This window comes from Numenius arquata, chromosome 2, assembly GCF_964106895.1.
Source record: "Numenius arquata chromosome 2, bNumArq3.hap1.1, whole genome shotgun sequence".
In the NCBI taxonomy this organism is placed as follows: Eukaryota; Metazoa; Chordata; class Aves; order Charadriiformes; family Scolopacidae; genus Numenius; species Numenius arquata.
This window is the reverse complement of record NC_133577.1, coordinates 35,980,735-35,997,043: the sequence shown is the minus strand read 5'-3', so window position 1 is coordinate 35,997,043 and position 16,309 is coordinate 35,980,735. Positions and strand designations below refer to the sequence as shown.

The 16,309-nt window shown below is 41.1% G+C and overlaps 1 protein-coding gene across 1 annotated transcript; it reads left to right on the top strand.

Annotated features, from left to right (window-relative positions):
- The first annotated feature begins 74 nt into the window (after window positions 1-74).
- On the top strand, window positions 75-13,710 carry SUPT7L (SPT7 like, STAGA complex subunit gamma). The gene is made up of 4 exons (XM_074168959.1): window positions 75-487; window positions 7,453-7,777; window positions 9,681-9,918; window positions 13,448-13,710. Exons 1-4 carry the CDS (start codon window positions 75-77, stop codon window positions 13,708-13,710), a joined length of 1,239 nt encoding a protein of 412 aa, XP_074025060.1.
- Window positions 13,711-16,309: the final 2,599 nt, after the last annotated feature.

The following is a 16,309-nucleotide window of genomic DNA, read 5'->3' as shown; positions in this document are numbered from 1 at the left end:
ACAAGCCTCCTTTCTGCTACACTGTTTGGTAGCCACCTTCTGGGCTCTGAGGACAATACGTGACCTGTGTAAAAATGCTGCGATATTGGGGTGAGATTCCGGTTTCATCCAACCAGGCCAACCGTAGCTCCTTCGACTTGCTTCAGCGTGAGTTCCGTACTGTGGAAGTCCAAGATCCTCCATTGCACCAGCCATCCGCAAACAAACCCCGGCCCACCACCATGCTGGACATCCCCTCGGAGCCCTGCAGCCTCACCATTCACACCATTCAGCTCATCCAGCACAACCGGCGGCTGCGCGGCCTGATCGCCATGGCTCAGGCCCAAAACCAGCAGCAAGCAGAAGGCATAAAAACTGAAGACAACGAACCGCTGCCATCTTGTCCGGCCTCTCCACCTCTCCCTGATGACCTGCTTCCTCTGGATAGCAAGACCCCCAAAATGCCATTTCAGCTGAGGCACAGTGACCCAGAGAGTGATTTCTACAGGTGTGTTGGGATTTCTTTGGGTTAGTTCTTGACCGCAGGAAAGCGGAATGTTTTTAAATATATATGTAGTTATGTTGATTCCCTTAGGCTGAAGGGTCAAACAGTTGTATGTAAAGAATAAAAAGGAAAGGCTTAGCTTTCTTCTGTGTGGATAATGTGCATGTTGTTTAAAAGAAACGTGCCTTTTTTTTTTGACTATAAAATGTGGATGTGTAGTGCTGGTTTCTGTCTTGTTAGTGCTACACTAAATGTTTGTGAATGGTTTTGCTAGTTTCAATGGTATTTTGACAGGTCTAGTTATAGGCTGTGAAGTTTCGTGTTTAGGTCACTTACTCGCAAATAAGCTTGCCTTATTGTAACTGAAAATCCAGAAGATGCATGGCCAGGTTTTGGCTGTTTAATTGTAGATTCTAAAAAGATGAATGGATAACATATTAGTAAGATTTCAGTGGCCGAGGACCTGCGATGTAGTAATGATCACATTTCACCCTGTTTGTTGGCATTATTCCGGTCAGTGGTGATGAATATGGGTAAAGGGAATTCTTGTCTCTGATACTGGCTGTACCAGCCAAGAGCTGGAGAAAATGTAAAGAAAAGTTGCATTATTTCTGCCTCTGCAGCCAGTCTTTGATTAGATAGTATTACCATCACCCCTCTGAAAAGCACAACATTCACAAGGAGGTATTACATTTTGTGCAGGACCTCATGATACTTTGTAGGTTGTGTGCATTTAAATTCAGGGATTAAGCCACACTACTATAACTTTCAGTTCTTAGATTAAAGACTGTGCACCAATGAACACGATATGGGAGAGGATAATAAATTTTAGTTTTTAAAATGGGGAAAATGTGCATCAATAATATATACGTATTACTGATTATATACATATATTATATTACGTATAACTGATATTATGTATCAGTTAAATGCCACTGAGATCTTTAATGGCCTGATTTTGTATAAAATGCATTTTATTGAAAGATGTTGCTTTTGGTAACATAGTCTTTCTGAATAGAAGAGCGATTCTCCAGTGCTGTTTGTGGAGATCATCCTTCTCGGAAGAAATAAATTAGCTTAGAGGGGTGAAGGGAAATCCAGTTGTCTTGAGGATAAAGTCTGAGCCCTGTGACTCCTGCTGTTTCTGGCCTTGTCGTTTGTAGAATTCAGCAGTGTTCTGCTCTGTCCTCCCTGGTGGCTTCAGCTTTAAGTTCAGTTTTCTGTGGCTCTGTCCATGTTTTGGGGGCTGCTTTGTCTTTTTGTTGTCCCTTGAGAGTTTCTGGGGTTCCAGTAAAGGAATGTTATTTAGCAGTCAACCGCATGGGGGAGTTTAAGGACTAGATTGTAAAAACCGGATAGACAAGTTTGAAATGAAATGTTTTGTGGCTGAGAGAGAGTGAATTTATAATGAATTGCAGTGTAGACTAGAATTTAATTGTGTGCTTGCTAAACCAAACACATTTATGTTTTACCAGGAGAAAAGCTTTGAGTTTGTTGTTGCATGTTTGTTCTTAACTGTTTTAAGGCACTTACATGAATTAAGAATAGCAGCTTCTGTTACAGTAATAAAAATAAAGTTATATGATTTGCTGACACTTGTTCTTAGTGTGTAAAAACAATTTAAGGAAGAGCTTTCTTCCCCTTGATAAAACATGGTAGTGCTTAATTTTATGCTGCCTTCTGAAGTGCCGTTGTTGGAGTTACAGTATTCAACTAAATCCATATTTTAATTCCATTTTCTTTGGCAGTAACCTGGGTCTGAGAAGCAGTGTATAGGTATATTTAGACATAAGAAGAAAGGAAGATAAGAGCAGCCTTCCAGAATCAGATCACAAGTTTCTTTATTACTGCCATGTTCTCTTCTGTTTCCTTATTATTCGTTTTCATCCTTTGACCTCACACCCTTGTCTTTTATTTTGTTATTCCCTGGATTCATTTTTGTTTTCCTCCCCTCTGCCCCGCCCCATACCTGTAACCCCTACCTCCTCATCCCTTTTGAGCTGAGGAAGAGGCAGAGCCTAATTTACTGCTATTTTTCACTTGTTGTGGTCTTTCCAACTGCTCAAAATCGGTACCAGTGGCAGTTTTAATCGTGCTATTCCTCTCCTCCATTTTTCCAGACTCTTTATCAGTATGTTGAAACAAACCTTGATTCTGGCACAGAGCCTGCAGGGAAGACCTGCGCTCCGCAGTGGAGGTCTGTTACGTACTTGCTTGTAGATGGATTTGGAGGACTCTAGTAGGTTTGTGAAGCGGGTTTTCCATTTACAAAAGCTATCTGGACTCTTTCTGAGTGTATTATATTTCCCCATGTGTCTTCTAATTCTGTTCTTATAATTTCTTTGAATTTCCCTGATGCACCAGAATATATCAGGCTTCCCAGCCTGCAGTTTTTCACGTCTTTTCTGAAACTATTAGCAGAAAACGTTTTCACGTTTTCTGTCTGGGCCAAGGGAGTTCGAAGCAAGAGGTGACTCACCACAGCTATTCAACTATTTCATCCTTGAATTCCTTTAGTATTCCTGGATGAATTGCCATCTGGTGCTGGTGATTTGCAACTGTTGATGTTACGGTTCTTGGAATACGCAATAAGGGATTAACATTTGTTTTTGGTTAGTATAGAAACAGAAGGTAAGCTTAAAGCATAATTGATGAAGAATGAGTAAAGAACCGTAGACATGAAACTACCATTTGAACAGGAGGCTTTTGCCATAATACAGCTGCTAACTTTTTCTTCTCTGTTCAGCTTCCTCCAATTAGCATGGATCCGTCTGAAATGAAACCTAACCTACTCTTTATGTGCCTCTTCAGATGCTTTTTTTTTGTGTATGCATGGTTGGTTTGTTAACAGATTTCTCTGCCATTCTCTCATTTGTGTTCTTGACCACATTGGATGTGTGCTTTGCACTGAAAGTTAGTCTTTGAACAAAATTGGGAGTTTGCAATGGGAAGACAGTTCATGGCAGAAGGGCTTGTAGTTAAGAAATATCTGTACAGAAGTAAGGAGTGTCGGTGGGATAGCAGGTTTAATGTTGCGAAGAATTTGGAGCAGTGGATATTAGAGCTGGCAGAATGTACTTCCCCTGCTGGACTAAGCGCTGTGGCTTAGCCCCTAAACTGTCTGGTCTTCTGGATTGGGCCACTGGGACCTAATTTATTTTCCAAATGTTATCTATTACCTTTTTGCCATTATCTGTTGAGCAGCTTCTTTTTATACCTGTGCAGCCTTCTGTAGACATAGCAGAGATATTTAAAAAGAGGATGAGGTGGAAAGAGGCCCTTTTCCAAAAGGAAACAACTTTCTGTTTTGAGTTAGTCTGCTGATTCTTTGATGCACTGACTAGTATAATCTTGTTTTTTCCAATGTTCTTCTTTATTTTACTGATATGGGGGAAATGGCTGTGAAGCGACCTTGTTGCACCTCATTTGGTAGAAATTCAGCTCCACAATCTAATGTTTCATAAAATTGATGTGTTCATAGGAAAAACAATCCCTCCCTCCATCTGCTGCTAGCTTATGCTCACCTAGGAGGGAGCAGAGCACTTCAATTGGTTACTGCAGTTGAACGAATGTTGGCTGTTGATCCTTTTACTGACTTAGCCCAAACACTTTCCCTGAATATAGTTGCATGGGAAATGAACCATGAGATCTCCATTCCTCTAAGAAAAACAGCCTTACAGGAGAGGAGCTTGGGTGAATGGATTGTGGTGCCTTTGGGAATGTCTTATTGATACAGAAGATGGACCTTCTGTGAGTTCTGAAACCTTGTTAATCCTGAAAATAAGCCCAGTTGGTATAAACGGACAGTTTTTTCTGTTGTGAAGTTCTGCATGTTGCAGGTTTGCTGGCAGCAGTGGGAGAAGGCTAGGCTGGGTCTGATGAATTCGTGGCTTGGCAGGTAGATTTCTGTCTGGAACATCACCCAGTGTTGGTGATCCATTTATAAAAATCTAGATCCTATTGAAAATACAAAATTGAAGAGCGAGAAGTTGGCCAGTATTTGTGATAACCTTCATACTATATATGTTCTGTAGAGATGATCACCTCCAAATCACAGGCCTAATTGCCTGTTTTGTTAATCTCTGGTGACAGAATTTTAGGGATTGAAGTGCTCTTGTTTACTTGCAGCTGTATGACCCTGGTAATATGTTAAATAGGCTTGGCTTTGGATGGTAGCTGGATGGGAAGCCTTTCACAAAAGCAATAAGTGCTGCTGAGGGTGACATTCTGCATAATGGTAGTATCTGGAAGGGTGCTTTTGTAGGTGCTAGGTGTCTGGATGAGATCAAAGACCAAAGCTCTTCACCTATGATCGTCAGGGAAAATAAGTTTGCTGCTCCTTTTTGGGAAGGCTTGACATTAGATAGCTGCTTTCAACTTAAATGTGTCTATATGGCTGTTTTTGTTTTTATGTACATTCTTATCAGACAGTACCTGAAGGTTAAAGGAGATAAAGAAAAAAAGATATTTTCTCATTTGTTGTTTTCTATTAACATCTATAACAATATTTCAGTTTTTGCTGTCTAATCAGGCTTTTAATCATCATCTCTTATCGTTTATTTTGGAAACAGGAAAGCAAGAGAAGAAAACATAAGAAAAACAAAACATAATTGACTGACCTTACTAAGAACAAGAGGTGGGGATTTGGATTTGAGTACAGTACCTGAAATTTCTTTTCTCTCTGTCTTTAATTGATGAGATTTCAAGTTGATTATATCCCTTTCAGCATAGTGACCTAGCTGCATTTTAATGTTGGCAATTAGTTTCTTTTCCTCCAGGAGTTTAAAAGAGCTATAACTTTCTCTGCTGCTTCTGAGCAGTGATATGCATTGCTAAATGGTTGTTGTGCTCTACTTTACCAGTGGCTGAGTATCCTGCCTGGGCTTGCCAAATTCTGTATCTAGTTTAAGTTTGTCTATAGTGTTTTGATTGAATGGCAGACCGTCAATAATGGCTCTTTATTTGTATTGGTAGTAGTCTGGTGGTCAGTGTTTTTGGTAGCATAAGATGCTCTCAACTGATGGCTGCTGGTAAACTAGGTATGTTCTTTATATGTGTTAAAAAAGATTCTTTTTTATAGGCATTAATTTTGATGGTTGTTTTCTGGTTGGTTTTGTTTGATGGTTGTTTTTTTCTGTTGTAACCTCCTGGTCCCAGTGTTGTATGAGACATGGTGCTTGTGAATTTCAGAAATCTGTCACTGGATGGCGGAGGGGAGGATGAGGGAGACGTAAGAACAGTATGGGTGACACTTGGTTTATAAGGGAACTGATGATCTTTTAATTCATCTTGTCAGAGCGCCTGCTGTCTTCTTTACAAAGTAGTTACATAATTGAGTAGGAATTGGGATGTGAGTCATTTTCCAGCAATTAATAACTGGGATGAATCCATGACCTGAGATCCACATGCTGTTCTTAATATTCACTTAGAAATATCATCATCTGCAGCTCTTAATATGGTGTGATTCCCCCTTTATTTGAATAATCAGAAAGTGCTGAGCTGGTGTTCTTGAAAAGGAATGATTTTGGTCCTGATATCTTGAAGCTTAACCTTCCATTTTCACTCCCCTGAAATGTTACCCTTTTTCACCGCTGTGTTTCAGTGGTTTTCTGTGTGTCAGTCCTGAGGATCAGGGGGAGCTGAGGCTCTGTGACCCAGTGTCTCAGCGAGACTGAAGGGTACCTAATGCACTCGTTGGAGAAACAAGAGTAGTGAGAATTTTATCAGGGCATCAATGGTGTCTGCGTACTGTTTAATCAGGCCTTGTAACTGGAAAGTGTGTGGTGATATGCAAGTAATCTAGGGTGAGAGCGAGGCGAATCTCAGGGTGGGCTGCGGAAGATGTTGGGAGAAATTGATCAGAAACAAATGAAGGGTGAAATTGTTAGCTTAATTCTGCCATTGATGCTGAATGAAGTGTAAAAAAGTATATAAATGCCATACTTAGCAGAAAGGAAATCTGATTTTTTGACAAAAGCATTTGAAGACCGTGTTACAGATATGGGCAAATACATCACATGCATTTAATTGTGAGTTGAGAAATCTGGTAGAAATATGTTTACCCTTCAGAAGCCTTGCCTTATCTCATCTTCTCTTTTTCCTATGTGGAATTTCTATTTGTTAACTCATCTTGATGAAAAATTCATTTGCCTGACTGTAAATGGCTGGTGTTTGAAGTGCTCATGTCAGTTGTTCTCCATCTCTTCCATCCTGCATGGTCACTCTTTCCTGCTTAGCAACACTGAGAAGAGAGGTCTCAAAGCCAAGGCCAGGGAGTGCTGCTCTACAGCAGAACCTCTCCAGGCTTCCTCCCAGAGCCTGGTGTTCACTACTTAGATTGCATACAGGGATGTTTCTTTCAGTGTCATGTGTAGTGACTACTGGAAATGAGGGCAGGGAAATTTGTCTTTTTGGCTACAGTGTACCTTTATGAAACGTATGTATCCCGATTCTTGCTTTTTATATGTGTCTTTTGCATTATAAATTCAGATCTTGTCTATCCCAGAAGCCTTTGTATCTGACTATTAGGCTTGTGACATCAGAGATAATAACGAAGAGAAATGTAATTAACTGAGAGGGGAAATGATTTGCATTCATGTTATTTAAAATGCCTTTTTTTGTTTGTGTCAAGGACCCTTTTAATTCACATCTCCAGGAGAAAAGCTCTTGGGTGGGAAGGGAGTTGCTTAAGGGTTCAGAAGATTTGCATCCCACATTCATGCATTACCCAAGGAATCTTCCAGCATTAGAAGGGAAAATGAGAATTGGCAGTGCTGATTTGGAGGGGAAGAAGGGAAAGCAGATAAACCCTTAATAGGTGGTGTTTGTATGTAATGGAGAAGCTGTGGAGAGCCCCAAACAGTCTGCTTTCCCTTTGTACATCACCTTATTATTGACAATATCTCTTCCACGGATACGTTCCTTTCAGTTTTTGGAGATGTTCTATTTTTATCTTTTCTGGCTTTTAGAGGAAAAGGGGAGCCAGTGACTGAGCTGAGTTGGTCCTCCTGCCGGCAGCTTCTCTACCAGTCAATGGCCACCATCCTGGCTCACACAGGCTTTGAGTGTGCCAATGAGAGTGTCCTGGAGACCTTGACAGACATTGCCCACGAGTACTGCTTGAAGTTCACCAAACTGCTGCGCTTTGCTGTGGATCGAGAAGCTCGACTTGGGCACACTCCTTTCCCAGATGTCATGGAGCAGGTATTCCACGAAGTGGGCATTGGCAGTGTGCTCTCGCTGCAGAAGTTCTGGCAACACCGCATTAAGGATTATCACAGCTACATGCTTCAGGTGAGAAGAGCAGTAGGGACCTGGCAACACCAATAAATGTACCTCCAGTACAATTCCATATTCCTACAGCAAGTCCTGGGTCTTATTGAAGTAAAATCTGATTACGAAACCTCTTGGGTGCGGAGGGGAGTCTTCAAGGAAAAGAGAAGCAGGATTTTTTTTGACTGGAAGAGAGAGCCCTTTATTTGTGACCGTACTGAGTCTAAGAATACTCTACTGATGATCTGTCTGGGTTTAAGAGGAAGCTCCCAGCTCCTGAATGGCCCAGACAAAAATACCAAGTAGAGGTAAAATCAGTACTGACTGATTAACTAAATTTTCTGCTTTAATGGGATATTTGGTTGCTTACCATTTCAGAAAGCAGGTAAGCAGATGAACGAAAATTACTTGTCTGTAGAGTGGCTTGTACTCGCTTAAGCAAGCAGTGACTTGCTTAAGCTTTAAGAGTATAAGGTAGTATTGTGCTGATCTGGGTTGTCACACAGGTAGTACCTTCCACTCTAGAGGGGACTGTTCTTCTGTGGAGAAAGAAGAGGAATTGTTGAATTCCTTGGAGTAAGAGCTGCCATATCAGTGTAGGCTGTAAGAATAAGGGTATGGTTTCTCTTGGTCTGGGTATTCTGTGAAATTAAACATATGCATTTTATTTGAATGATGTAAGGCTGTCTGTCTGCTGTTAACTTACAGAAATGCAAGGATTTGAAGTGGGAATTTTACTCCCACTCATCAAAAAACAAGACTTGAATCAAGTAGGGAGACCGTGACCAAAGGCAAAACCTGCCATCCCTTCCTCCTTGTCATATTATCTGAGTGCCAGATGACTCATCCTGAAGCAGCTACCTTGTGCTCCTTCTTTTCCCAGGGGTGGTACTTTGTGGCTTACAGAGGCAATATAAATCAGAGGCATCTGTAAGTGCATGTAGTATGTAAATTGTGAGGGACTGTGACCTTGTGCATAAAAATAACATCATCAAGACCTGTCTTCATTGAAAACATTTTTTTCAAAAAAAAAAGTTCATTTTTGTTCAGATGTCTCCTTTTGGAATTTGGGTTTTCTGCACCATTTTGCTGATACAGTTCACTCTCATACTGCAGCTGGTCATTCTCTTACTTGTTCTATTCTTCATGCAGGGCTGAGGTCCACAGTAGCCTCTGTGTTTGGAAGTACATCTAGAAGGGGGAAATAGGCTTTGTTATTCTTTTTCCTTCTTGCTTCTGTTGTTAAAAAGCCTTGGACTTTTCCTGGGCACAGTTCACTGACTGTTGGGATTCAGTGTTATAAACAAGCATTTGTTAGAAGCAGATGCAATCTGAAATTTTTAATTTAATTGCTTACAGTTGTTAAGTTTCTGGAAGTACAGGGTAGTTCTAAATCTCATTCCTGTATTTGCTTCACTTCTCTGACTGGAGGAAACTTCTGTGTTTTTTGCTGTGAACCTAACAGAAGGTACTGAGGCTTTGCCCAGCGGTGACTACAGAGCTGATGAATACCTGAGCTGTTTGTTTTTTAATGCTGGAGTAAAGTTGTTACTGGTGGATGGGCGATAGTCCTATAGGTAAAACCAAAAAGTAAGCTGAGACACTTTGCTTTTTTTTCATGCTCTGTTTAAAATTCTGGGCCTCATCATGACCGTCTGTGAAATAAAGGTGCTCGTGTTTATCAAGCAGATGTGTTAATGGATTAAACCTCTTATTAAAGTCGCTTGTTACAGGCTAGAAGGTGTTTTTAAAGGGGAAAAAAAGAATCTTTCCTGTGTAGCTGATAACCTATTTACTTGTTCGTTCAGGTCAGTTGTTAATAATATTCTGGGAACAGAGCGCACTGCAATGTAATTGCCATCAGAGTCTCTGAAGTCACTCTGACCTTTCTGGACTCTTTTTCACCCCCACTGATCTTTGACAGGTTAGCAAGCAGCTCTCTGAAGAGTATGAGAAGATTGTCAACCCTGAAAAGGCAGCAGAAGACACAAAGCCTGTGAAAATTAAGGAAGAACCTGTTAGTGATATTACTTTCCCTATAAGTGAGGAGCTGGAAGGAGATCTGGCTTCTGGTGACCAGTCTTTACCTGTTGGAGTCCTTGGAGCTCAAAGTGAGCGCTTCTCTGCCAACTTGGAAGTAGAAGCTTCACCACAGACTTCAGGTAGGGATTTCTTGCTACTGCTGGAAACAGTCTATCAGCTGTTCCGTGTGATCTTGTTTCCATTTTTAATAGCAGATCCCAATGTGAGGAAGGAGAGGGAGAAAAATTCTTTAGATTTTAATAAAAAGATTTGGATGGGAGAGAAACCCTTGCTTGCTTTCTAAATGCAAAACTGAAGAATCAAGAGTATCAATTAGGAGGGTTCGTTAAATATTTACTCCATTTGTGGACTCTGTAGAACACGAAATGCTTTATATGGTGTTTATTTTCAGGGGATTGTTAAAGTTCTTGTCTTTGTTATTGGTGTGAGGTAGATTGTTTTTCTACTGTGGTGGCCCAAGGGCTTTGCTGTTGCTTTGTGAACTAGGGTATTTGCTGCAGATGTGAGTACCTTTTTTATTTTTTTTCCAGTCTGATGTAACAAAGACAAAAATAACTTTTGGGTTTATTTATATATTTTACTTTAAAAGATACTAGAGTTTTATCCTTATTGCTAGTGAGGAGAGTACCAATTATTTCTTTTTTTCATTTTTTTTTTTCTGAGTAGTTTTAGATTCTTATCCAGAGATTTATGTTACTGAAAAGTTGAAGGCCATGTTCCTTGTGACTGGAGTAAATTCAAGACCCTCAAAAGTTTAGGAACTGAATGAATAATGGAAATACTAATGATACGTGGTGCAGTCCTCCACGTTCAGAAGTCACCCTGGTAATGACAATCATTATTTTATGAAAGCTTATCAGTGACTTATGTGAAATGGGCTTGTGGGAGTCCCTCCTATTCCAGCATCTCTATCCCAAAGCCTGCTGTATTAGCTGAGGCCAAGTGGAAAGTGAAATGGTGAGTGAAGTAGTCAGGTTCTGCACTCTTTTCCTTTAAGTGCCATCCCTCGATGTTGATATTGAAGCACACTGGTGGCCAGCATGGGGGAATCAGCTACTACTGTGCCTTTTCTATATCTATATACAAGTTTTATTCTGTGCACTCTTTAGTAGTGCTAAATTTCCTGGAAAATGAAGAAGATATTCTTCTCCCAAAGACAGCCAGTTTTGATTTTTGTTTAGAACCTTCTGAACTCTGGAAATCACGCAGTAATAACTGTTTCACTTAAAAATCTGGTTAAAAAAATGAAGGCTGTCCTCTTAAACTAAGTAGTATATATAGTGAGGTTAGAATATACCTGACTCTTTTTTTTTTTTTTTTTTAAATAGCACATTCTACTGAATTTTTAAACAGCACAAATCCATATGATGTTTTTCTGGAAGCTCATATTATTTTCCATAGTACTTCTGAAATGTGAAATGCTCACATTTTTGTGGGAGAGGGAACAGCAGATTCCTCTGGCCCATCTGGGGTTGTGAGTGATTCATCTGGAAAGCTTTGTATTAGCACCTACCACTTGAGACCCAGAGGTTAGCACGCTGGCTGTATATTAAACGCCTCTTGCCTCTCTGATACCAAATTGTTGTTTTCTAATTAAGAATACAAGTGCTCTGTTCCTCCTTGAAAATCCCTCTTCACTTCACAAGGGCCTTTGGAAATCTCATCACTGAGAAGTCCCAGTCTAGAGCTGGGTAGGCTGGAGAGCATAATATCATAAGGAGTGAGAAAAAGCTGCTGCAATTAGGACACCAACATCTTGAAAATACAAGTATGAGGCCTGTAGAGAGGGCAGCAAGACTTCAGTGTCTGAGGGCAAAACTCTCGTTACAGCCTTCCGTGTTCTGCTGGTGTTTCTGCTTATGCCTGATGTTGCGGCTGCGGCTGTGGGCTAGCCGCTTAATTTCATTGCAGTTGGGGAAATGGAGGCAAAATTGGGGACCTTGTTCCTCCACCCAGCAGGATAACATGAGGATTAGCTCATTTGTTAATGTGCTTTGAAGTTGAAGTGCTTTGAAGATAAAACGTCCTGTGTTGATGCTTTAGTACTTTTAGTCGTTAGTGACACTGTCAGTGCCAGGTGATAGAGCTGAAAGGAGCCAGGCTGAGCATTGAAGAGCAATTGATGAAAGAAAGACACAGTAAGTTCAGTGAGCACCTTTGATTATTGTGTAGACTGGAGCTGCAACTCTGTGGAACTGATAGCATTTTAATGATGTGCCTATTGTTGTTAAGAGGAACTTTTACTTATAATTAACATAAAAAGGACTTTTCATTAAGACAACTGGACACCAACAAGCACTTTCATTCTGGTTTGCTGTTTAACTGCTGAGCTAATGTGGGCTGCGTTACCACAAAGGTCTCACTAGCCCTGGTTTGGGCTAAGCTGCTCTGGAAAAGATTCTTGATTTCTTCATAAGGGAGAATTCATGGTACAAATACATGGTGGAAGATTTGGTCTCTGTGTAATTGCTTTAATAAGGGACTATTGTTAGTTGTATATTGATAATAGGGAATAGTAGGAGGTTTGGCTGAGTACAAGAGGTTTGGTTGTGCTTTCAAACTGTAGCCAAGCTCCTTGAGACAAAAGCTTTGGAAAACCTACTAAAACTGGTTTCCTAGGTTTTTTTATTTTCCATGTGAATTTAACCCCACACAAGAGGGACCAGCTTTAAAAGTGAGAAGATTTCAGGCTTTGTTCAGTTCTGGGCTGTTTATGCCCATCTCAGCAAGGGGCCCAATTAGTGTATTTTTAATAGGATTTTTGTCTCTCTTAAAATTGTAAATAAGCAGAAATAACGCAATCTATAATTACTGCTCTTGGGGAGAAAAATATTTGCTGTTATCAAGAAATATGGTTTTGTAATCTTGTACAGAAAATCCTCAGTCTGCTCAGATGGCACGCTACTCCAAAAGTTAAAAAAAAAAAAAAGAGTGGGGGGTGCTATTTCCCAGCAGGTTATCTGCGAGGTTGAGCCAAGAGGGTTTCTTTCTGTTCTGCTGCAGGATGGGATGAAACTCCTGGGTGTTGAGTACAAGGAGGCAGGCAGTCGGGTGGCTGACTGCAGCTTGGATGTCCCTGCATTCCAGTGCTGGAAGCGGTATTTGAGACTGTTCATTGACCTAGTCCTCTGCCCTCTCCCTTCACCTCCCCTGCAGAGCTACCAGAAGTCTAGTATGTCTCACAGTTTAAAGGAGGTTGCTGATATTGCAAGGACCTCACCATCGTGAATGGCTTCTGGACTGCTTCCGAGTTCTGCTTGTGCAGGGCCTCGTCCATGTGCTGTTGGTGTACTCATTGCTGCTGAGACACTCCTTCTGGAGAGTGATGTGGACTCTTTAAGCTGTTGTTTCACATGGAGAAAACCTCATGGAGGATTGCTGTGAAAGGATAGCATCGCATTTTTTAGAGTGGCAATTAATGGGGTATTAAAAAAATAAAAACAGATTTTTTAAATATATTTTTTCACACTGGTTTGTGTGTTTTGTTCTCTTCCCCCTCCTCCCTCCCCTCCCACCCCCCCAAGTTTAGTTCACTTGTAGCTCTGTTTTTTGCTTGTTCTTTACCAGTGCTACTGTCCCAGGCATCTGCATGCTGTTTGTAATTGGTCTTTTTACTCTGTTACAACTGTGTGCTTTTTCTTTCTCTAGGGGCTGAGGTGAATGCTTCCCCACTCTGGAACTTGGCACAGGTAAAAATGGAGCCACAGGAAAATGAGGAGGCTAATGTACATGGCCACGGGGTCCTAGGCAGTGATGTCTTTGAGGAACCTATGTCAGGCATGAGCGAAGCTGGGATGCCACAGAGTCCCAATGGCTCTGAGAGCAGCTATGGTTCTCATTCTGCTGACAGTCTGATGGGATCCTCACCTGTCTTCAACCAGCGCTGCAAGAAAAAAATGAAGAAGATGTGAAAAGAGACAGTCTTTTTATTTAATCCCGGTGGTATGTGATAAACTTGAAACAAAGAGAGCACTATGATGGCTATGATTCATAAATAGGGCTGGCTATGGTGTGTCAGGGACCTTGCATAAAATCATTATGAGCCTTTTGATGTGTAGTGCCCAGCTCCCCTCTTTAATGATTTCTGTACTCCATCCTGACTCATGAGATTGAAGATCATCCTCTAAATTTGATGGTGTCATGGCTTGCTTTGGTGGATTAATGAGAATGTTACCAGTGGAAAGTAGTTGTGAGGAGATTTGCTATGTCATAGAATCGCTGAATAATTTGGGTTGAAGGGATGTCTTGAGGTTTCTAGTCTCTAGTCCAGTCCCCTGCTTGAAGCACAGCCAATTAGAGCAGGTTGCTCAGTGCCTTGTCCAGATGAGTTTTGAATATCTCTTTGGGCAACTTTTTCTCATATTTGAGTACCCTCATACTAAGAAAAAATATATTCTTGCATCTAGTTGGAATTTCCCATGTTCAAACTTGCGTTCATTGCCTCTTGTTCTATCACTGTTCATATTTGAGAAGAGTCTGACTCTTGTGTTCTATAACCTGCACATTAAGTGGTTGTATGCAATGAGATCTCTCTTTAGCCTTTGCTTTTCTCAAGTCTGAAGAAACCAAGCTCTCTCAGCCTCTCCTTGTATGTTCTGTGCTGCAGCCTCCTAACCACCTTTGTGGTCTTCCACTGAAATTGCTGCAGTGCCCTTATTGTAAGGAGGAACACAAATGTGGACGCAGTCCTCCAGATATGGCCTCACAAGTGCTGAATAGAGAGAAATAATAATTTCCGTCAGTGTGCTGGCTACACTCTTGCCAAATATTGTGGACAACAAAACAGTCTTAAGGATATTTCACTGGTTGGGGAGCCATCGCTGATGATAAGCTCGCAAAGATGGTGTAGGGTGGCCTCACAGTGCTATCAGCCAGCTCCTTCAGTGCCTTCAGATGTATCCACTCTGGTTCCATGGACTTGGGTATGTCCAATTGGCTTAAGTTCTTGTGAACTCAGTCCTCCTCTGCTGGAGGTAACACTCTGCCAGTAGAGCCAGACCTGGCAGGCCTGAAGGCAGACCTTACCAGTGAAAACACGCGAAAAAGGTGTTGAGTACATCAGCCTCAAACTACAAAGTGCATCCTTTGTCACCAGGTTGCCTGCATCACTGAGGAGTAAACCCAAGTTTTTTTTAACCTTTCTTTTGCTTCCAGTATATTTAAAAAAGCCCTTCATATTTTTTACCAGTTTCAACTCTAGCTGAGCTTTGGCTTTCCTAACTGTCCCTGCATGCTTGGGCTGTGTCTCTGTATCCCTGCTGGCCAGCCCATCCTCACTTCCACCTCTGTGTACTTTTTTCTGTGTGTTTGAGTTCAGTCAGGAGTTCCTCGATCATCTGTACTGGTCTTCTGTCATACCTGCTTTACTTACCGCTCATCGGAAAGGTCTGTTCTTCTACTTTGAGAAAACTGTCTTTGAAGATAAGGCAGCACTCTTGGTCCCCTTTGGGAGGCCAGGGCAGTTCCTCCTGAGATCCTGCCAAGGCATTCCTTGAATAAACCAAAATATGTTGTCCTAAAGGTCCAGGACTCTGTCTTGTACATGTTTCTCAGGATTTTTAATGCCACAGTTCCATGTCTGCTGCAGCCAAGACCTTCAGATTCTCCACCAATTCTTCCTTGTTAGTAACAAGTCTAGCAGAGCTGCTTCTCTAGCTGGTTTCTTGATCATCTAATCAGGGAAGTTGATACGGTTTTCTGGAGAGAACAAAGCAGCTTTTACTATTGGTGTGAGCCAGTACTGGCAATGCAGACTTTTCCTTTGCTCTCATTGGATTGAGTGCAGCAACTTCAGGCTGGCAGAGGTTTCCTATTCAAAGTTGTTATCTTGACAACTTAGTCTGAAACAGAATCTATTTTGCTGCTTGCTTTTATGGCTTAGCTGACTGATGGTATTTTTTTTGTTCTGCACAATCCTCAGTTGATCAACTCAGTCTTTAACTTGATTCAGTGAGTGTATCTCTCAAAAAAGCTAGAATGAACATGAATCAAGAATGAACAGCCACTTAAACTGGCTTTATACCTGTAACCCATTGGGATGTTTGAGAGAGATTTACCAAACCTCCCATTTGTCCTTACAATTGCAAGTTTATCTTTCGAAAGAATGAGCTCCAGGCATAGTATTTTTGTTTCTGTATAACATGCCTAGCTTTAATTCTTTTTTCCTAACTATATTTCTTTTCCACTTTATAGAAGAGGAAGCCAAACATAAAATTCCTCAGTGTCTAATAAGAATGTGTGACCACAGGCTTTTTTTTATGGACATTGGAGTTAAATTGTCCATCACAGTTTTAAAGATTTCTCCTGGGGGGTAAATTCTAGCTATTTGAAGCCTAGTCAGTAGTAGAACAGTGGACCAGCCTATCAGGAAATCTTTCTTTTGATTCCCTCTGAGTCACCATTAGGCATGCTGCAATGTCCCTGTTTTCTCAGCTGTAAAAAAGAGAATAGTAGTATTTGCCTCTTAGAAGTGTGTTTGAGATTTAGTTACTATTCAAAAAAGGCACTGTG

Coding starts and splice junctions, on each gene's coding strand:
- SUPT7L (XM_074168959.1), top strand. CDS start 75: ATGCTGCGATATTGGGGTGAGATTCCGGTTTCATCCAACCAGGCCAAC. Junction 7,778..9,680: donor ATCACAGCTACATGCTTCAG/GTGAGAAGAGCA, acceptor GATCTTTGACAG/GTTAGCAAGCAGCTCTCTGA. Junction 9,919..13,447: donor AGCTTCACCACAGACTTCAG/GTAGGGATTTCT, acceptor TTCTTTCTCTAG/GGGCTGAGGTGAATGCTTCC.